We start from the raw sequence: 23,554 nt of genomic DNA, 5'->3' as shown, positions 1-23,554 counted from the left end.
GGAGGGGGAGGTAGTACAGGATTGAATTAAATGGGGTATGTTAAAACGGCACGTTAATATAGCACGCAGAAACCACCGGGAGATGTCCATGTAGGGTGGAGAGGGGAGGGGAAGGGAAGGCAGCCTGAAGGGAGGGGAAGGGAAGGGTGATGAAATGTGTCCAAACAGCAACATTTTCTTTTTAACAGCCAGGTTCGACATAAAACCAGGTGGGAGCATTTAAAACTCACACTATCTACCTGACAATGGCCTTTCTGCCTGCATGTATGCATGCTTGCTTGCGCATGCAGCGAACTTTGAACCCCTCTGGTCGGCTCACTCCAAATCTGATTTGTACAAGCTACCCTATAGGGAAGCGGTTTCAAATTCAAAGCTAAACCATCAGTCCTTAACAGTCTCCTTAACAGAGAGGGAGGGGTGGGGAAGTAGGGGGAGTGGGGAAGATGGGAGACAGAGGGGGAAAGGGAGAGAAAGGGGGTGGAGGGGAGTGGTGAGAGAGAGGAGGGTGGGATAGGGGAGAGTGCAGAAGGGGAATGGAGAGGTTGGCATTCCGTCATATGTGACGCCCAGTTTTATATCTATCTGAGGGATGGCACACACATTGTTGAATCATCCTGCCAGTGAAACACCGGGATGACAATTTATAGCTGGGTTGGGATTCAAACCCAGGCTACACAGCTTAGAGTGAGCGTGCATACCTCTCGGCTATTCTTCCCCAATGTGGCGATTCATAACTGAAAATTTGTTTTATTCAATATAATCATTTAATTTATTTTGCCTTCGTAACTCCAGTATCGAACTGCGGTATCGCCATCAAAGCTTGAAGTTCGTGCACCAAGCAAGCACACCAACAAAACGGTTGAAGAAACTTTAAAAAACAAAACATTAAATTTTTTAATATGTATTTATCTAAGCCAAAGTTTTGGGTTGTATAATGAATGGAGAACGTACAAAAAGGGGAAACTTGGTGTAAGATAAAATTGCACATTTTTGTGAGCCAGCTACCATCTGACACACCGCATGACAAAGCAGGGCCAATGCAGGCGAGTGGCCCCTAAAGTTTGTTCAAGTCGATCGATATACAGTATTCAGTGACAGTGCGAATATTGCAGAGTGCTCACCAAGTGGCTTAAGCACTTAAGGAAGCACTCCAATGAAACGGTTGATAAGGAACAGCTGGCTAGGCAAGCGATCACCGATCAGTGCTATTAAATACCTGCTGGAGATGCCCAAAATATCAAACTATGTCCGATTTAGACATATGAACACTTTTTTGGCAGTCGGAAGTGCTGCTAAGTTCAATCCTGGAGCTTAAATTTTGTAATTTGGCTTAGTTCAAGAGATTCTCGAGGTTATGGCATGTGCAGAAATGAAATAAAGCCATGAACGCTGGCATATACGAGCGTTTATAAGCATTGCAATGTATCCAACGATTCATAGGTATGGTGATCAGGCACTTGATGATATGAGTAAAGAAAGTGGAAAACAAAAAACTTTATCATTAATAAATCATCGCAGTCTGTTCCAAGTCAAGGCATTGTTGAGCAGCCAAAATAACATGGCAAGTGAAAACCCAATCGACTTTGAGGGACAGCGAGGTGTCCGAGGATGCGCATGATAAAGGAATAATTAACAAGGCCATTAATTATCTTCAAAGTGGGTGTTTTAATTAACCCAAACACCCAATTTTCACTCACGCACTTCCTTGGAGTTCCCTTGCTGTGCTTGCAAAGTTTCCGGCTGCTAGATTTAATGGTTTTGGAGTTATGGACACACACACACACACACACACACACACACACACACACACACACACACACACACACACACACACACACACACACACACACTCGGACATTTATTAGTATAGATTTATTATCATGTGGTTGTCACTGTTTCAGTTTGCTTTCTGGGCATTCCACATGTCATATCACATGATCAATATCTGCCAGTATTTATACAGGATACAAACCACATCTTTTAACACATCACTCTTTTTAAAACTCTCTGTAAAAAAATCAACAAACCATGGCAACATTCCATTTTGTTTATAATTTGATGTTGTAAACAATAGAGCATGTGAGTTATTGAACAACAATGCTCAAACTCTACTAACAAAGTCACTTATGAGAGGCATTATATGGCAGTTTGTAAGTGAGAGTAACAAGGGTACTTGTGATAAAAATCGCTTGCGCTACTCAGTGTTACGAATCTGGAAACCATGCACACTCAACATACAGATGTCCCAAAAGTCAGTTATCTCGTTAAGTGTGTGTGTGTGTGTGTAGTTAGGACCCCATCCTTTTGTTCAGTGGGACGATTAAATGTGTGCGTTGTGACGTCTTTAGTTTGGTTATTATATCCAACGAGCCATCGAATAAACCATCCCATCTGCATGATCCATCCCCCATCATGATCCATCCCCCATCACGATCCACTACCCACCCGCTGTCTACAAGCACTCTGACTTGCCAGGGCAGGGTCTTGCAGCCCTTCCTTGCCGCTCCCATCAACGCTCCTTCCACAAACGTTTTAACTCTTGCACCAACGCAACATGGATACTGTTAATCTTCGAGAGCGGAGCCACCTGGAGAATGCGGGGTCTCCGAACAGGGGCCATGGCTCCGTCCCAGTGGGATGCGGCCGTGGGCCAATGAGGGACGGACAGCGAGATGATTCTCTCCAAGGCCCCTCCTCGTGTGGGAGGAGATAGATCTCCGAGATGCTCTGTGAAAGAGGAGGTGTGTGGAGGAGAGTTTGTGTGGGTTAGAAAGAGTTTTGACGGTGGCTAGTGGGGTTTTGAGGCAGTTTGTTCACGGAGCCTGAGTCAGCTGCAGTTTGTTCACGGAGCCTGAGTCAGCTGCAGTCTGTTCGCGGTGGCTGTTGCGGGGAGTTCTGGCCTGTTTTGTGAACCCGACTATCCACCACGCGGGTCCGCCACGAACCACGAGTCCCACACGTGCGGCTGGGACCTTCGACACCCCACAGGTGCCCATCCGAACTCTGACCCACAGCTCGTCTCTCTCATCCGCTGGAGGGTCCAATAAAAAACTGTGTTTTCTTTTAATTTGTGTGTGTCTGCGTGTGGGCCCGTCTTTAACCCTCTAGAACCCCAGGGGTTATTTTTTTGTTCACCCAGAACATTTCGTGGGCTCTCGAGGGTTAAGTAGAACTGAATAAGTGTTTTTGATCCTTGTAAATATTCATTGCATATTCGCGATAAGTCTCACCTCTTCTGTCTTTTAATTTATTGTAAATAAATTATTAGAAATGTTCCCAGCTCGTTTCCGTCCTTTCTTTATTTGGTCCAGCATGGTCCGGGTCTGAGTTCAGACGGGGTTTCATCCCCGATAATCTGTTCATCCTCGCCGGCACGGCTTTGGCAGTTTCTGCTCGGCTGCAACCGAGCTGGAGTTGGTAGTCGCTAGTTGGAACTCTACCACAGTCGGTAGAGTGACCCGGTTCGAGAAGACGTGCCGAGGGCGTGAATCCCCAGTAGCCAAGACTGCGTGGTTATTTAGGTATATTGGGATCTAGACAATTAACCCGACGCCACGCGGTGGAGATATTGGCGTTTCACGGTCGATTAATCGACCCGCCGGCTTCGGAGTTATCCAGAGTGACGGCCTATAATTCCGGGGAGTCTGGTGGGAGACGGCGTAAACTTCCCCACCTAACGGTCGTTCTCGCCACCGACCCCCGGCCCACAACAATATGGCAGTTTGTTAGTGAGAGTAACAAGGGTACTTGTGATAAAAGTGGCTTGCGCTACTCATTTGATGATGTGCAACACAATTTACTGCTTAGTTCAAGCTGAATAACTTACCTAGTGTTGTATTTGATCAATGCTATATCCATTGTGTTGCACTCCTTTTAAAATAAACTTCTTTGCTACAAGTTACGCAATGTCCATAAAGCATTACTACTGTGCTGGTAGCTTCTTGTCTGATGCGCACAATGCTCATACTGTTTCTCGTTTACCTGCCTTTCAGTCAGCACTGATGTCTGCATGCTTTGCTCGCTTTCATCCAAACCTCCTTGTCGGAGGTACTTACTCGGGTCAGATTGTTCTTTGGGACAACCGCAGCAACCGGACGACTCCAGTGCAGCGCACACCACTCTCTGCCACAGCACACACGGTAGGTATGGAACAGACGGCTAAGATAGATGACACTTTCTTTGCTACCATGGTGTACATAATAGTGTGACTCCTTTCATGATACATTCTCTTTTTCTGTTGTGCAGCATCCTGTGTACTGCGTCAATGTCGTGGGTACTCAGAATGCCCACAATCTCATCAGTGTCTCGACTGATGGACGCATGTGTTCATGGAATCTAGACATGCTGTCTCAGCCGCAGGTATCATGAGCTAAAATTCTGCTTTGCATTCTTATGCAATGTCCATAAAGCATTACTTCGATGCAATATCATATATATCATCTCACTGTTTTGATCCTGCTGCTATGCATTGGAGTGGCAATGTAATTTAGCAATACTCCAAAGCACTACATCATCTCATCATATGTGAATTATCTTGTTTCTTAGGGAGATTTTTGTCAACGAGGTATCATCGGCACCACGGCCAAATTCAAAATTTCTGCATTAACTTTAGGCGAGCATCAGGCCTGGCCAGGCTTTTGACATTATGAGAAAAGTAGTGAATAGACCAAGGTTGTTTTTTTTTCCTTTTTGTTTATCGACAAAGCAATGCTCAGTTTAGAGCAAACTTAGTGGAGGAGTTGGGAGAGGTATGGGGTGGGCGGAAGGCCATGGTAGAGCAAAACAAACATGCAGATGAAGACTACAGTAAATGCTGGCAGTGATGCATTATGTTTGCAGTAAAACTTTCATGCTGCTGTTGAATGAATGAAACACAAACCTTGGTGTTTATAATTGCTGAAAATAAATATTTTTATATTACCCAAACCATGAAAAACAAGTGAAAAAGACATAAAATGTCATCACTGCCATTGTTTTTGTCATGTTGCGACACAGAGTTAAAGGGCTAGCCCATATTTATATACAACTAAAATGGCCACCAGTCTACCAGTCGGCCATCTTTGATCAGATCGCAAAATAAAGTGGGCTGCAAGTGTATGCCATCATGAGCTGTGATTGTGTCAAGTTTGACTGAAATCAGACCATGCATGTCTGAGAAATGGTTTGCGACATATTTAAGCAACAAAATGGCCGCCAGTCAGCCATCTTGGATCTGATCTCAAAAAAAAAATGGCGTGCATATGTCAGCCATCATTCGTTATGTGCCAAGTTTGAACAACATTGGTAATTGCGTGTCCAATAAATGGTTGAGGACATGTTCAACATTAGGGTTTTGCAACTAGAATGGCCGCCAGTCAGCCATCTTGGATCTGATCTCGAAAAAAAACAATGACGTGCTTATGCATGCCATCATTCAATATCTGTGTGCCAAGTTTTAACATCGGTAAATGCATGTCCAAGAAATGGTTGAGGATGTGTTCAACATCGGTGTTTTTACACCCAAAATGGCAGCCAGTCTACCAGTCAGCCATCTTGGATCTCATTAATAAAAAAAGAGACAAACGTATGTAAGCCATCATTTTTTATCTGTGCGCCAAGTTTGAACAAGGTCGGTAAATGCTTGTCCGAGAAATGGTTGGGGACGTTTTCGACACTTGTTTTTTTTTGTTTGTTTTTACAACTAAAATGGCCGCCAGTCAGCCATCTTTGATCGCATTGCGAAACAAAATGATGTGCTTATGCATACCATCATGCGTTGTCTTTGTGTCAAGTACAAATGAAATTGGTCTGTCCAAGACATGGTTGCAACTGTCCAAGACAAGACATGGACATGGGATGTTGTCCAAGACAAATGTCCAAGACATGGTTGCGGATGCATGCACGCACGCACACAAAAATTGAGACCAAACCCATAAGCCCCCATTTCAGACTAAGTCCAACGGAGGCTCACGGTACCGGTTACATCCTGAAGAAACCCGTACATATTCAAGACTCCATTGATGTTGCATGATTTTGGATGTTGTACAAGACATGGCTATCATGAAACGTGTTAATAAATCTTTGGATTATACATGTGTTGTATTGTACATATCATGCTGAACTACAGAAGAAATTGACATATTAGTGTACCCTGTAATTGATGGTGTATTTAATGTCTATTAAGCAGTCAGAGACTGTAGAAAATGACCATGTGGACATGGTATGTGCAGACAAACTCGATCCATTAAAGTACCGATGCAATATCTTTAGTTGCAAATGAATACAGTAGTACGTGGTATGCCACCCTCTCACATTTCCCATCCCTATACATGAACTACCCCCATTAACACGACTTAACCCAACCCTCTCTCTTGCAGGCTACTGTTTCCTTCCTTCTTTTCTCTCATCTTTTCCTGTTCATTCATTTCCTTGCTTGTTGCATCCAACTGTTGTCCCGCTGCCCCATTGTCAGTACGCTGCCTCACTCTTTCAAGAGCTGAGATGTTGTGTTCAATTCCACACGCCTCGAGCTAAAAGAAGAAGAAACGTCTTTGTTGATCCACAATGATTGTTAATTGTGCATGCATTTATTCAAAATGTTTCATTTTGCAGACACTCATCCATTCATGTGCACGGTATCCAATACTTGTATCATCACTGAGTGCGGTTTTGATGCTAATGCAGTGTCTCTATGGAGTACAACAATAATTTGATTTGGCTACTTAATCACAGTTGTAATTTCCTTATTTCTTTCATGGCCACAAATTCACAATTATTCCTACTGTCTCATGGGGTCAGTCGGGGAAAGTTTTTCACCCAAGTCTTTCGTGAACTGGTTGCCCAGCCTGACGTTCAACTAGTTAGGTTGGAGGAGGAATTTATAATTTGTTGAGTGTGCCAGTAATAAATCACCGACTCTTCACGAAGAACACCTTGGGATGCATACAATGTCCACCAACTAATGCTGGCATACGTGACATCCAGTTTACCATCCATGTGAGGGACAGCACACACATTGATGTAGCCGCCTGCTTGCGTAACCCGAGGGTGACAGTTTATAGCTGGGCCGAGATTCAAACCCAACCCAGATAGCTCAGAGGTTGAGTGTGCATCCCTCTAGGTTGTCCTGCCTGCCCACTACGTAATAATATCAAATTATTTATTGTGATTAATTTTTCATGCATATTGTACATTATACATGAGTATAAAAGCCCGTCAAAATGACGAGTTGGAATGATTTTATTCAAAATATTCAAGGAGACTGGAAGATGTGGTGTTTCGTAGCAAGAAAAGGTGTTATTTTGAAAACTACATGTACAAATGTGATCATATTTTCTTTATCTTCTGGAACTTTTAATTTCGATGGTACAGCCTCATGAGCATGCCAAGGTTTGAAGCCTCGGCCTAGCGTCAGGTGTGATTATATCTTATTTATTTATTCGACATCCTACTTACATAAATGAACACGCGTTTTACTTTGCTTGTGTTTCACATCATGTGCAGCAAATTTTACCTCCCTGTGCCTTGTATTTATTGTTGTTTTTAAAATGCCTGTCGACACCGCTCTTGAGGCCCAGTTGCAAGTCACCTACAATTCCAATAGTGGGGCAACTTAGCATAACAATTGTGCATTTTGTGAGGAAAGCACCAAATTTGGCACACTAGTAGCCTAACATATTATGAACAGATAAGGATATTGGGCCATCTCAAATTCAGCCGCTGATGGCGGTGGCAGCCATTTTTCAAAATGTCCGCCAGTGGTTACTATAATTTCATTCTAACATTGGTTTGAACATTTATTAAAAGCTGAATTAAGAAAAACATAACCTGTAGCCACCTCAAGTTTAAAGATAACCGCCATTTTGCAAGATGGCTGCTAATTATTTGTTGTACTGGACGACTATCTCACTCACAGAAATTGGTTGTTGAGCGTGGTGGCAAACGAATCATGGGCTGCGTCTCATTCATATGAATACCGACATCTCACTCATAGAAATTGATCGAGAGATGTCTGATTTAAATGTTCTGAATCAGTGACACAGTCTGCTCTGTTAATATTCTCTCAATTTTGTGAGCACTCTCCCTCACACACACACACACACACACACACACACACACACACACACACACACACACACACACACACACACACACACACACAAAGCTGTGCATTCAAGTGCGGCCTTTTTGCACTTGCAACGCTTCAGACAGCTCTTCTTGCACTTGCACGATACGAGCTCATAGCAGGTGTGGGCTGCTTTGGGTAGCTTCGTCCAGTGTGGCTCGTACACCCCCTCGTCATTCTTGACCCAGCCCCAGCTGGATGGAGGAGGCAGCTCTGACGTTGGTAGCAGTGTTTGACCCCACACATGGCCTCCTTGGTAGGCCGCCCTCTTCACATGCTCCTCCAGAGCTGCCTTGGTTGGCGGGATCAGCTGCATGTTGTTCTTCTTCGCGAAGAGTTTCTTCTGGGCCTTGTCAATGTCGTTGCGCGTGCTGGTTCTGTCATAGAGCAATATGACGAACCTCTCGATGGTGTGCATGACATCGTCTGGTATGCCACTTGGTGCAGAGGATAGCTTCAGCAGTGCGTCTGTAAGTTCTGTCAGAACGGTCCAGATTGTCCAAGCAGTCTTCTTACCATGTCCAGCAAAGCAAGATACAGTGTCACTCCCAGTCAGAGCGTGAAACATTGGGAGTGCCTGTGCCTTCTCTGGTCCTAGGCCAGCTGCTATTTTGTGGGCTGCCAGGTACTGAAAACTCTTCCCAGTGCCAAATGCTAGCCACAGTTCATCTTCTGGTTGCAGTCCCTGGGCCACTGACACAGCCAACACCACAACATCTGTGTCAACTGTCTTGATCAGTATCTTGTGGTGACCATGGTTGGCTGCATGGGATGCATGTAACAACATTCGACTGTCAGCTTCTTCGTGGCTGCATGGGGCGAGCAAGGCCAGGTCTAGCAGCGGTGGCTTGCTCAGGACTGCCTCTCCATCAGTGATAACCAGCTGCTTGTCATCCTGGTCAAACCACCTGAAGATAGCTTCTGATAAGAACTTGAACAGCTCGGTCTTGTTGGTGTCCACTCGGAGGAAGTTCTGCCAGTTTCCAGGTATAACTGCTGCTCTGACCATGTGTCTATGCACTCCTTTTCCATGCTTTGATCTTGCACTGCCTTTCAGTGAATCAGCAATGTAGCGGTCCCAGACCAGGTCCAGGCGTGACACAGTCTGAAGCTTTGTTGACAGGTACAGTATGAAGATATCCTGGGCATAGTCATAAAAGTTCTTGGCTACTGCAGGCTTCAGCATCTGGACAATGACTGCCCCATCAAGAACTAGGCTGGTGGTATCAGGAGCCTCTGATTGGGCATTGGAGAACTCTTCAAAGCATTTGAGGAGATCACTCTTCGTACCTAGATGGAGACTTTCTCCATCGGAGAGAGCTGGAGGACACGCTTGATTCTCATGACGAAAGAACTCTTCAAGGTTTCCATCCCTCGTCTGGCAACCGATGTAGAGCTGTGAGAAAAGTGCCACGCCATTGCTGAGAGAGGCCAGCTGCTGTTTCCCTTTGCTCACACTTCTCGGGGTGGAAGTGCTAAACACCTTCAGCTTGCTCTGACGAATTGCATCATCAATTAGCTTGGTCCTTTCCACCAGGCATTCTCTGGTGAAAGCCTGGAACTGCTCTTGGCCAATCTTCTTCACATTCCTGACATTCTCAACTGCAGCAGGACCTGCAATTTCCTTTGTGTCAAGGACAACCATATCCATGCTCTCTTCCTCAAAGGGGTTGCCAAGCTCTTCTATGTCGCTGACAAGGGCACAGACATCCTTGGCGAAAGAGGTTTGCACACTTGGTGTCTGGTCGTGATGACGTGTGTCCTCTCGCCTCCCCCTGTGTTGACGGCCATCTTGGAACTCTTCTATGGCCCTGGCAACTTCTGGCCCAGCAATCATCCAACGCCGCAGGGCACTTGGGTTATCAGTGAGGCCGACTGCTCCACCATCTCCTTTGATGCATGCGTTGTTCTGTTGATGTGCCTGGTCGATTGGGAATAAGACTAATTAGTCCACTTTAACTTTTTTTTCTCAACCAAATCAAATTGTTACTTTCTTTGACCATTATTGGACCTTTATGAGTAAATAAACTTTCACAATCAACCTGCATTCCTCTCCAGTAAAGCAGATAGGTGTCATAACAGTAACCACTAGCGGCCATTTTGAAAAATGGCTGCCACAGCCATCAGCGGCTGAATTTGAGATTGCTCAATATCCAAATCTGTTCATAATATGCTAGGCTACTCGTGTGCCAAATTTGGTGCTTTCTTCACAAAATGCACAATTGTTATGCTATATTTAGCTAAGTTGCCCCACTACAATAGAAGAGACGTAATTACTCTTTTATGAAAAATATTTTTCAAGTTTTTTTTTTTTTTTATCCTGAAAAATAGACCATAGTGAACACACAGTCATGTTAACGGTTGGCCTTTAAGACTATTCTCAAGTCGTCCTTATGAAGGAGGACAGACAAATGCACTGGCACCCACTGTTTTATGGAGTTCGATGTATCAAATATACAATGTTCAAACAGCCTTTTATTGATTTATTTTTCTATTTTTATTTTTAACAGGATCTGAGGTGTGCGTGTGCGCGCGCATCGGCTACAACTATAGACTTTACCCAATGGATAACATTTAATCGTTAATGCTCAAATCATTCCATGTATTTCTTTTAAAACTTTTTAAAATGTTTTGAATTGAGTTCGACTAGCCTAAAATATGTGCCAAATGGAATGCTTGTACATTTTCACAGGACAGCCTCGAGCTGTCACACAAGCAGTCAAAAGCGGTTGCTGTCACAGGCATGTCCTTCCCTCTCGGTGATGTCAATAACTTTGTGGTCGGCAGTGAAGAGGGAATGGTGTACGGTGCATGCCGCCATGGCAGGTAAAAGTACTTCAATAATTTCTGGATTGGGGGAGGGGGGGAAGAGGAGGGGCAGCAGCAGTGATATCACTTGAAATAGATAACTTTTAAAAAATGAACTTGGAATTCACAAACAGACTCATGCTAAATTCTACAAACAGTTAACAGTAGTTTGACATCTTGAGTTTGAAAACTGGTCGGAATCAATTTGGGAGGGTGGGAGTGGGAGTTGTGTGGGCTGTTATAAATGAAAAAAAAAAATTGTTTGCTTCTGGGGCCACAAGAGAAATTACATGAGATTTTCTGTTTTTGCATCTATTGGTGAAAGGCAAAGTGTGTGTGTGTGTGTGTGTGTGTGTTGGTTGTGGGGGGGGGAGTGTGTGTGTGTGTGTGTGTGTGTGTGTGTGTGTGTGTGTGTGTGTGTGTGTGTGTGTGTGTTATAACCACAACCTCCGCTATCTAATTGTATTAACAGGAAATGGTACGAACTCTTTTTTGTTGCATCTATTGGTGAAATGAAAAGCATCCGTGTGTGTGTGTGTGTGTGTGTGTGTGTGTGTGTGTGTGTGTGTGTGTGTGTGTGTTGGTGTGTGTTATAACCACAGCCTCTATGAACTAATCGTATTAACAGAAAATGGTATGAACCTATTTTTTTGCATCTATTGGTGAAAGGAGAAGCATCCGTGTGTGTGTGTGTGTGTGTGTGTGTGTGTGTGTGTGTGTGTGTGTGTGTGTATGTTATAACCACAGCCTCCGCTAACTAATTGTATTAACAGGAAATGTTATGAACCTTCTTTTTTTTGCATATATTGGTGAAAGGAGAAGCATCCGTGTGTGTGTGTGTGTGTGTGTGTATGTGTGTGTGTTATAACCACAGCCTCTGCTAACTAATTGTATTAACAGGAAATGTTATGAACCCTCTTTTTTTTGCATCTATTGGTGAAAGGAGAAGCATCCGTGTGTGTGTGTGTGTGTTTGTGTGTGTGTGTGTGTGTGTGTGTGTGTGTGTGTGTGTGTGTGTGTGTGTGTGTGTGTGTGTGTTATCACCACAGCCTCCACCAACTAATTGTATTAACAGGAAATGGTATGAACTCAACTCATCTCATCCACATATATTTTTCATATTCCGATATTTCCGTGAGTGATCTTTATTCAGGAACAGAACAATTATGGTGAACCATCTTGGAATAGCCACTCATTCGTCTTAATGCTGAATATTGTGTTTAAAAGATGATTTGAATTCCAGGTTTCGTGACAGCAACGGCAGGTTAAAAGTGTCCGGCGAGCTGAACCCAGTCATTGTAAACACACACAGCACATGTGCAAAAGGCCTCATTTGGCATTCATACGTCATTTTGAAAGTCATGTATTGACTATCAAATGCTCATTACATCTTTTACAGTTGCCAGTTGCCACACATGTCAAATCTGTTGTGATGCATTCCTTGTAACTGTGTTTCCATTTTAAGTGAACGATTTTTGTGAGATGAATTATTTAATATGAGGACGTGTGTCTTTGTTTCATTCTTTAAATAACTTTTTAATTTTTTTATTTTACCACAATTCAAACATATCCCTGAGCACATTTTTAGATCCTGGTTTTGGTGACATATGATTATACTTTACGATAGTAAACAGAAGTTATGACTTTGAAAGCAGACGGTTGAAACAAGTGGACAAATCATTATTGAGGTCCGTCCATTATTTTTCGACAATATCGAATTCACATGCAGGTTCACCAAACCCACTTTTGGCAATGCTTTGGATGTTGACCAAAGATCGGTTTGGCATCCATGGGGAGGAGAAATTTCTTCTTTTTTTGTTCAAAAAATTATTTAATGGGATTTTGCCCACCACAAAGCCAAATGAGGGGCTCCACAAAGGAAAGTCTAGATAGTAAACCGATAGAACAAATCTATTCACATTCCTCTTGAACTGCGTTAGGTTAGGATTGAGGGGGAAGCAGGATACAGGTAAAGAATTCCAAAGTGATGAAGCATGGGGAAAGAAACTTGAAGAGTACCTCATAGTCTTACTCCTCGAGAATGACACAGTGTATGGATGGGAAGACACTGCCAAACGTGTCGAGTGAATAAAGGTACTCTCAGGTGGAACAACCTGTCTCCTTAAATTTCTCCTTAAATTGTCCTGCTGAGAGCGGAGCAAAAATGCAGCATCATAAAAATGGCGACACCAGTACCCAGAATTCCCTGAGATGTTGGGTCACTTTTCCCAATCTCAGCGGATGTGTTTGTCTGAAGTCAGGTCCGGTGTTGTCTCATCTATTTGTCTGTATGCATGCGTGTGATTTGTGCTGCAACTCCAAATGAGACGTAGACCCTGTAAAATAACAAAGAAAAAAAAAATGAGTGCATTGAAACAGCATTTGTTCTGCTAAACAGTTTCCTTTACCATGCTTTACAGTAAGGCTGGCATTGGTGAGGTTTACGATGGTCATCAGGGACCTGTGACAGGAATTCACTGCCATGCTGCTGCTGGGCCAATTGATTTCTCACACCTCTTCCTGACCTCATCCTTTGACTGGACAGTAAAGCTGTGGAGCACCAGGGTGAGTGCCACCTGTTTACTATCATGATAATGTGGTGATGTGTGCCATCTTTTCCTTGGTTGAATCCCAGGAATTGTAAATCTCCTGCCCTTTGTTGTTTTGCTCTTCTATGAACCAAGACCATTGTATAAGGTGTTCCAAAAAGACCCAGACAACTTTGGTTGTTCATATATTTATAACCACAAATGATACAATGATACCCTTTCATTTATATGATACAGAAACTCATAAAGTCTTGTGCACACCATTAATACACTTCAATGTGAGCTCCGTTTGTCATGCACAGGACATCAAGGTGATACACGAGTTCTGGCCATGTTTGGCTCAGCATGCTTATGTCCACCAGTGCGCATGCAACTGTGATCAGAGAACGAAGATCATGCAGGTTTGCCACCGAGGTGTTGCAGACAACATCTTTGACAAACCCCCACAGAAACAAATCAAGGGGGGTTATGTCTGGAGATAGTGGGGGCCAGGTGGTTGGTCTGTCTCAGCCACTCCAGCGACCTGGAAAATTTTCATTCAGGAAGGCACGAACGATGACGGACCAATGAGGGGGAGTGCCGTCCTGTTTAAAAATGATATTGGGTTGCAGGTCTTCAATCTGTGGCAAGGCGAATCCTTCCAACATGTTCATGTAATTTGTTGAGGTCACTGTTCCGCAAAGGAAAATGGACCCACCAAGTGGTCATGGAGAAAGCCACGCTACATATTGACCTCTGTACTGTCTCATATGTGTTCAATGGCCAAGTGGGGGTTTTCAGAACCCCAGATCCTCACATTGTGCCAGTTGACCTTCCCATGAAGGCAAGCTTCGTCTGTGAACATTACCTTTTTCAGATAATCTTCATCATTCTCAATGCGACTGAGCATTTCCAAGGCAAACACCTTGTGTTTGGGTCTGTCATTTGGTTTGAGTTACTACAGAATCTGCACCTTATAGGCATAATGCTTCAGTCTTTTATGGAAAATTCTGTGTACAGTGGTTGGTAGTCCCAGTTCTCTGGATGTGTGTCACATTGATTTTTCTGAGACTTTGTTGAAATATTTCGCACACTTGTTCAATGTCTGCTGCACTTGTGCTTTGTCGACCGTGACTTTTCTGTTTGAAAACTTCCAGTCTCCTTAAACCTCTTGTACCACTGTGATACTAGTCCGCGATGGCGGATTCCTTCCATACCTTGAATGGAAATTACGCTGAACTTACGTGTCGGATCTCATTGTGATGAACCATTCAACGCTTGAGCTTTCTCCTGCAGAGTCACCATTTTATTTTACATTCAACCACCAGATCTGAAAATAATGAAAACTTTATTATGAGTTTCTGTATCATATAAAACAAAGGGTATTGTTGTATCAGCTGTGGTACTAAATATATTAACAACCAAAGTTGTCCAGGTTTTTTGGAACACGCTGTGTCATAAAAGTTGGATCAAATAGAAATCTAGCACACAATTTTTGATTTCTTTGTTTTAGCATGTGTAAAACATTCTGAAATAATTTTCAGCAGGTTTTTCAGTTGATGTAATTTTCTTTAATACACCTCTCTCATCACAAAAGGGTTGAGCATAAGTTATTTTTTTAAATTAGAAGTCAGCTAAACATTTATTCATTAGATGTTAAAGGAAATACTTTCCCATCGGCAATGTGGCTACATTATGAAATGTTAGTGATTCTTTTTTTGGAAAGTTGATATACAAACAACAAGGTTCAGTACTCATAATTTATTCTTCATTTATTTATTTTACAGAATAACAGGCCTTTGTATTCGTTTGAGGACAACTCGGATTATGTGTATGACGTCATGTGGTCTCCAGCTCATCCAGCCCTTTTTGCCACGGTGGATGGAATGGGACGGCTGGACTTGTGGAACCTCAATTCGGACACTGAGGTAAGATTAGCAGCATGGACGTGTTTGAAATATGCAAACATAATATAATGCCAAAAACGATATCCAGTGGAGATAAGTATCATTTTATATTTCACTTCCCACAGAAGGGGATGTAAAACCTTAAAAGTCCATTTGACTCAAAATTCACTTGTCAAAATGTCATTTTTGCTAATATTACTCCATCAAAGCTTTTCTTGGCATTTACAGTTCCATCATTTAAACCAATATAGCAGTGATGCACCAAAAGGCTTGTTTTGTAAATGCAGGTTTAAAACACTCATTAAAGAAGTGTCATTGCTGTGACGTAGTCATTGACAGTCAGAAATGTCATTGCTGTGATGTTGGATTCACGATTGGTAGGCAAATCTAAAGAAAATAAAAATGTTTTCATTCTGGGTGACTTTTAATATCAATTTTCTTAAATATGATCGAAACAATTGAACTCAGTATTTTATGAATACTTTATTGAGTATTTTTTTAGGCCCCTTGATGACAAAGCCTTCACACATTACAGTCACCTTGATTGATAATATCATAACAAACCAATGTGATTTATCTACCAATCGTGGCTTATTGTATCGTGATATTACTGACCATCTACTGTATCTACCTGTATTTCGAATAACATCTTTGCATAATAAAACAACACCGAGTGGAGAAAAAGATAATTTTTTATTGAAGAATTGATTCAGAATGTATTACTCTTTCACAAAATGATTTAAGAAATCGTAATTATGGTGATATTCTCTTATTAGAAGACCCAATGAAGCATATGGTTTTAAAAAAATCTAAATTGCATGTCTTGCAGGACAAAAAAAATTCTGCCATTGTAAAGTTCTAAATAGAAAGAGGAAGTTAAAATCCTGGATGACAGATGGGTTATTACAATCAATAACATATAAAAATAGACTTTATAAAGTATTGCTGCATCAACCAATGAGATTTAACAAATCGAAATATAAAAACTTTAGAAATATACTCAATGCATTAATGATTAAAGTAAAACTGAAATCTTATGAAAATACATTTTTCAATCTATATCAAATGTAAAGTTAACCCGGTCTAAAATAAACACTGATAAATAAGAAAAGAAAAGATTACTCTAGAATTAAAATGAATTGTAATGAGTGTATTGTTTTCACATAATAATACACATACAATACATAATAATACACAACAAATAGCTGATTAATTTAATGATTTCTTCATAGGAATAGGTCAATTGTTAAATAACAGGATTCCACCAAGCCAGGCTGATTTTGATTATTACCTTCATGCTCCTAACTAGGCTCCGTTAGTTTCGATTTTTTTCAATATCAATATACCGGAGGGTCATACCAGTATATACTGCTATATCGATATTAAAATAATAATAATAATGAAGTGTTTTTTTCACAGGTTCCAAAAAAACGCAATGGTCCAAACCCCATTACGTATTCATACATGATGTACACATCAATGACACACGGTAATTTTTCAAAGTATTCCCACATGGGGCTTTTCTCACCCCCCCCTCCACCCCCACAATGAGAATGGAAATTTTACTTCCAACTTCAATTTGTATCAAAAATTATTTTGTTTGAAAGCAAGATCAGCATTGTTAATCATCACAGGTTGGGATCCATTGCTATTGCCATACTTGTACGGCTATGACGAAATGCTGTACCGTTCTCGCTTTCACACCAGTATCGCTTTCATACCGGTATTGCTTTCATACTGGTACAGCCATCCAGATCAATGACTCTGCACATAATTTTTAAAGCACATCCGAATCATATAAATAACCTGCTTTAAAACCAGCCACAAGGGCAAAGAAAAACATGATTGCTTGTGCGGAACTGATGAACTCAGATGCTGAGGGTTAAAAGTGAAAACCCACCATACTTACTTCCTGGTACGTCTTGACGTTATACATTCCACTGTTCCAAGTGTAGCTGAGTCCATCAAAGAATTTTAAATCATGTAGTCCATCTACGGTATTTAAAGATTACAAACACCTATCTTCGATTTGTTCATTGTTGGTATGACACAGCTTGGTGTACCTACTGATTTTGTTGTTTAAATACCGATTTTTCTTTCTGGTATACCAGTATCATTGGTTTATTTAAAATTCCACCCTACAAGGAGGCAGCAGCTGTTGTTTATCTCACACGATGCCGACAGTAGTAGCACCACTGATCAGGTTTCTTGGGGAGTTTTGCAGGAAATAATTTAATAAAAGAAAGAAATTTACTTAATTCCCCCGTGATTTGCCCATGCTGAGGGGCCCATTGTATATTATAGTGTGTAGGTAATGAGTTAATGGGGTAATTGATTCGGGTCATCCTCCTGCGTGAACTGAGTTAATCGGGTAATTACTATTTTGACATGGGGATGGGGGTGGATGGTTTCAGATGTGGATGAACAGGGGGGTTTGAAGGAGACGGTATGAAATGGGGTTTGATATGGAGAAACGAACATGTGGATTCAGATAAGGGAAGTTTTCCATGGGAATTATGGGATTGGAATGGCAAAAATGCCAGAATCGTTAGGACTGAGGAGTTCGTGAGTTACTTTTTGGAAGTTAAAGGGTTAGGGACTGGCAATGGGTGGGTAGCTGGAGCTAAAGAAGGGTTGAAAGATGGATTTATAGATGTGGGACAGAGGGGTTAAAGGGGGATTGAGAGATGGATTGTTTGCCGAAAAGACAAAAGTTGGAGATTCGAGACTAGGGGGACTGGGGACATTACTCAGGGAATGAAACACATGAACCTCAATGCCATTTCCTTTCCCCATCCCTCTAAACAATGGGTGGGAACTCTAAGTCTATTCTACATGCAGGTTGAAGATGTATCTTATTCTGGGAATGGGAACTAGTTCATAGTTCATACTCGTGTCACTTTCATACTGGTATCGCTTTCATAGCAGTATGACTATCGCGGATCACTGACTGTACAGGGTTTCGAAAGCACACACAATTTATATGAATAACCAATTGGCAATTGCTTTAAAACCAGCTACGAGGGCAAAGAAAAATGCAATTACTTGTATGGAATTGATGAGCTCGGATGCTGAGGGTTAAAAGTTAAATCCCACTGTACTTACTTTCTGGTACCTCTTGATGTCATACGTTTCACTGTTCCTGTTCCATGTTTAGTCGAGACGCCGAGTGCATCAAAGGTTTTTAAACCATGAACAGTATGTAAATATTGCAAACACCTTTCTTTGATTTGTTGGTGATGTACCGTTTTTTGTTTTTTTTCTCATACCGAACTTTTTCGGTATACCCGTATATTCAGAATTCCAATACTGGTCTATCAATATGGAAAATTATTTCGATATAACCAGTATATCGATATATCACTGGACTCTACTCCTAACCCAAATTCATTGTATTTATACCCCACAACCAGAGGTGGAAATATGTGATGTTGTTCTTTTAAAAGCAACAAAGCCCCGGCCTTGGATGGATTTAGCCCGATTTAGCCTGCCCCAGGCTTGGATGTGTCATATTTGTCATTTCTCTTTGAACAAAGGGATATTTCCAGATAAATTAAAAATAGAAAGTTACACTAGTGTTCAACACTGGGGGAAAAAGGGAACTTACAAATTATAGGCCAATTTCAGTACTTTCTGTATTTTCAAAAGTGTTAGAATGAATTATGTATCCAAGATTGTTTAAATTTCTGGATAAAAATAAACGTAAAAAATCAATATGGATTCCAAAAAAGGCCATTCTTCATGTAATTCTTCATTGACCTCGCCAACAAAATTGTAGATGCTTTTGAAAACAGTTGTTATACTATTTGAGTTTTTCATTGATTTATCTTAGGCTTTTGATAGCATTAATTATAATATTATACTGTCTAAGTTGTATTATTATGGGATCACGGGGGTGGGGTAACTTTTGATTGGTTTACAAGTTATTTAGATAGCTACATCCAGTGCACAAAGTATCAATCTTCTTTGAATTTAAGAAGATTACCTGTGGAGTTCCTCAAAGTTCTGTTCTCGGTCCATTATTGTTTACATTTTATATTGACGACATTCACACATCCGTAAGTTCATTTTCTTTTGTTTAAAATGCTGATGATACAAATGTTTTGTATGGAGATAATAACCTAGACTCATTAAGTACTATTGTCAATGAAAATCTTTTACAAATGTAAATATTTTTAAAATGTGTAAATGGTTTCAAGCAAATAGACTATCAATGCAAAAAAGTGCAATTGTATAATTTTGAGTAAAAAACAGAGACTGTTGAGATCTAGACCAAGTTAAGATCCTGGTGAATCTATACTAATAAAATGATGTGTGTGTGTGTGTGTGTGTGTGTGTGTGTGTGTGTGTGTGTGTGTGTGTGTGTGTGTGTGTGTGTGTGTCCTCTGTAACTCCAAAACTATAAAAACCGAGCAGCCTGAAACTGCATGCATACCAAGAAAACTCCAAGGAAGTGCAAGAGTGAAAATTGGGTGTTTGAGTTAATTAAAACACTACTTTTGAAGATAATTTAGGGGTGCTCATCACAAAAAAACAAAATGTCAGCATGCCATCTTAGTCAGCCCTCTGTGGTTGCTGGAGTCTTCAGCCAACATTTTATACAAGGAAATATAAGGAAAACAGACACAGGTGGAGGCCATTCAGCCCATCATGCCTGCGTGACCATACTAATTTATCAACACAAGATCCAGCATTTTGTTCGGCCTATTCAAGCATGCCTCAATTTGGAAACATGATCTACTCTCACGGATTAATTAAAGTATATAATCAAAATATTTTGTCGGATTTGCTCAAAGAGAACCTTAATTTTGTTTTTCAAGCACACTCCACTGATTTTAATTCAAAGAGTGATTTAAAGAGCAGACTTAACCACAGACAACATTTTATTCATGATCCATGAACTTGTTCAATTTCAACTCCAGTATGCAGAAGCCATTTTCTATCCATTCACAGCTCATGTGCCAAAGCATATAATTTCTTTGGAGTGTCAGGATAAAGCCAGTACACCATGAACATTGAGTTTCTGTTCTTTCTGAAACCTTTGTGTATTCCTCCTTTATCTATTTTCCATACACTCTGTCTGCAGAAGAGACATGAGATCCCACGTTGTGGTGGTCGAATCTTTGAAACAGCACTGACTCTGCGATCATCAAACCAACACCACAGTATGTTAAACTGCTGAAGTATGACAATTGTAGAGTGTGGTATGATAAACTGCTGAATGTCTTGTGTGTAGGTACCTGCAGCAAGTGTGAACATTGAAGGCTCCCCAGCTCTGAACCGTGTTTGTTGGACTCATTCGGGCCGTGAAGTAGCTATTGGAGACTCTGACGGGCAAGTCTGGGTGTATGATGTTGGAGAGGTGCGTATTATTGTTGAGTATTTTTTTGAGTCCTTCCAGCATATGTTGTGCAAGCACATCTTTTTAGTCTGGACTGTCTTTATCCAAAGGAAAAACACACCACGAGTAAATGGAACCACAAATATCATCCTTCCTCCACAATGCTAAAGATTGACATTGGATCTTTATTAAATAAGGCATTTTGTAGTGGCATTTAATGACACAAACAAGAGCAGCTTTACACACTTATTGGTTTGCTGGATGCCACCGTATTGCCTGTAGTCTTGTCCCATAAATTTTAATAGTCAGCAAGCTATTAATATGACAATATAATTCAGTAAAATGGCCATTACAAATCGAAGGTTACCCAAGGATAAGAGCAAGAGCATCTGTGATCATCGTATGTCAATATATTTGTTCCCAAGCTTATTTATGCTGATAATTGTGTTACATAATTGTACTGCTTTTCATTAAAGAAGAAAGCTTCTTTGGCCAAGTGGAAAACATCGACACTTTGAAGAGGACATGTTCAAAGGAGCCAAGGGAAATGATTGATTGGATTTCTCTTCCTGTTCCCCCTATGCATTCGGCTTCAAGCCGAAGCAATTCGGAAGGATATTATGTTTTTTTCGCAAAAAACTGCAAAACATATGCAATAACAACAGACTTTTACTTAATAATGTCATTGAATCCTGAGATAAATGATTATTTATCTTTGTCTAATACAGAGTCGAAAAATATAGTATATGATGGTCCTTGTCAAAATGGAATGGAAGAAAGCATTTCTTATCAGGCAGGTTCCAAGTATAGCATACATTATTTTTTTTTAATGTAATCCTTTCATAATGTGTAGTTTTGCCCATCAAAGATAATGAGATGTTACTGGGCCATAAGATGTGTTACTTTGCCCATCAAAGCAAATGGGATGTAACAAGGCATGGGATGACCTCAACCACATCCACATGATTGATGATGATGCTGGAGAAGCATTTTGCTCAACCCAATGTGGAACATTTACATTTGCTGCGGTTAAGGTGACGGTTTTGTGGGGTTTTTTTTCATGCATTTATGAAGAATACTGAACAAGTATGGCTAAATCGATACTTGGAGCATGCTTTAAAAAAGCTTGTGCTATTATTCCCTGGATACCCCTAAGATATCATTTAGATACAGGCAAACCCAAACAATGGAGTCTCTGGGGGCTTCGCCTCCTGGGCCCGCAGTCTTAATCATTTTATTTCACGAATGTTGACAGCTTTATGGATGTTGGACATGATCAGGTCAAGCAGAGAGTGGGAGCCATTTGGGGAGATATGGGTTTGGAATCCCACAGGCTTCCAATTGCAATTCCGCTTCGTCCATTTTTCTGCACCTCGTGTCCATTCTGTTTTCTTGGATCATCATATTTGTGTGTGACCTGGTTTTTTATATTCTCCTCTCCATTTTTCTGTTGCTTTCTTCACTCAACATTTTCATTTGTGCCATAAATTGCCTCATCAACAACATCATGCCATTCTCGGGCTGCACTGGTGGCGATAACCTGGTGTTTTGCGCAATTGGCACTGCATTTTTCAGAAACCGAGGGTGGGGGTTATTTTCCATCTATCCCATTGCTTCCTCTTCACCCTCCATTGTTCCTTCATGCGGGTCCTGGCTCAATTCCGTATCCATATTTACATCATCTACATGACCCACCGGGACCTGCCTGTGTTGGTCTGCCATTGTCCGTCCCAATAAATTTAACTAAAATTTGGTCTAACCGCTCTGAATTTCGAGGTGCGTGAAGTGCACCACAGGTCCACGACCTGACACCAATTCATTGATCAAGGGGTTTGAAAAATATCCCACTCCTGACACCAGTTGTTGCGGTCACGGGTACCAAGACACCAGCTTGTCACTCAGGGGGATTAATCCCCGGTTGTCCTCGGTAGAGCTGGACCTGGGGCCACCGCTCACAATTAACATTATGGTACGGTGGGTTATTTTAAAACCATGAACGCCACCCAGTCAACCACGACTTCCAGTGTCCGCCGTCTAATTATTCCGTTTAACTAGAGGTCACGTGGTTACCTGAGCGGGGTGCGCGCCCTCATAAAAGCACCAATATTATCTGATGAGATTTTAATTAGGGCGGCCGAGCGTTTTAACCGCTGGTGCGTGCTGACGATTTTTTGGTCAAATCTGTGGTAATTACCTCCCAGTCTATCTCGGTTCGAACAGTGCTAGACCAATGGGAGGAAAGGACAAAGATGGGCAGGTTGGAAATTGACAAATAATTTATTGACAATAAAATAAATAAATAAAAATAACCTTTTATTTGCTGAGGTAATATAAATAAAGAATGAATTTCAAAGCAAAATCAGTCAAAATGCCAGGAAAGAGACAAAGAGCAGATTCTTATCGGGGGTTGACTTACAGCTAAACGCAGACAAGGGTACCCAGCAGATCATTCAGGGGGAGGGGAGGGGGGAGAATCATCTCGCTCACCAGAAAGTCGTCCATGAAGCGAAATCGTCCTGAAAATGTGTGCGTGCGGGTCATGTCCGTTGCCAGCACCCAGCTTTGCTGTGCACCCTCTCGCGGGGCAGCCTTGAACGCCAGTCGACATCTGGAGGGCACCGAGATCGTCCGTCGCAGGTTTAGACCCTGGTGTTGTTGGTGATCGACCCGTGCCTCACTTGTTGGCAGCGCTGCTCACACCCACACGCGCACCACACGCTCGCTTGCCGAAGCACTCAGAAGGGCGAACTGTCTCGTCGGCGCTGGTCAGACACCCGCTTCTTGGTTTCTTCTCTCCCCCTTTGCTTTTTCCTCTTTCCTTTCGCTTTTCCTCTCCTCACTTTTTTCTCTTCCGTATCTCTTTCTC

General features: G+C 41.6%; 1 protein-coding gene across 3 annotated transcripts in view; it reads left to right on the top strand.

The window, feature by feature from the left end:
• Positions 1-23,554, top strand: part of LOC147029609 (cytoplasmic dynein 1 intermediate chain 1-like) — a 98,382-nt gene that overhangs the window by 61,311 nt on the left and 13,517 nt on the right. For all 3 annotated transcript variants that reach the window (XM_085872754.1, XM_085872756.1, XM_085872753.1), the window contains exons 11-16: positions 3,993-4,139; positions 4,246-4,359; positions 10,797-10,930; positions 13,333-13,477; positions 15,228-15,368; positions 20,584-20,709. In XM_085872754.1, the coding sequence (XP_085728880.1) occupies positions 3,993-4,139; positions 4,246-4,359; positions 10,797-10,930; positions 13,333-13,477; positions 15,228-15,368; positions 20,584-20,709 (807 nt within the window). The remainder of the gene's footprint in view (positions 1-3,992; positions 4,140-4,245; positions 4,360-10,796; positions 10,931-13,332; positions 13,478-15,227; positions 15,369-20,583; positions 20,710-23,554) is intronic.

Source organism: Eptatretus burgeri, chromosome 3, assembly GCF_056783735.1.
Source record: "Eptatretus burgeri isolate ZD-2024b chromosome 3, Ebu_testis_v1, whole genome shotgun sequence".
Taxonomy (NCBI): domain Eukaryota; kingdom Metazoa; phylum Chordata; class Myxini; order Myxiniformes; family Myxinidae; genus Eptatretus; species Eptatretus burgeri.
This window is presented reverse-complemented; position numbering and strand designations above follow the sequence as displayed.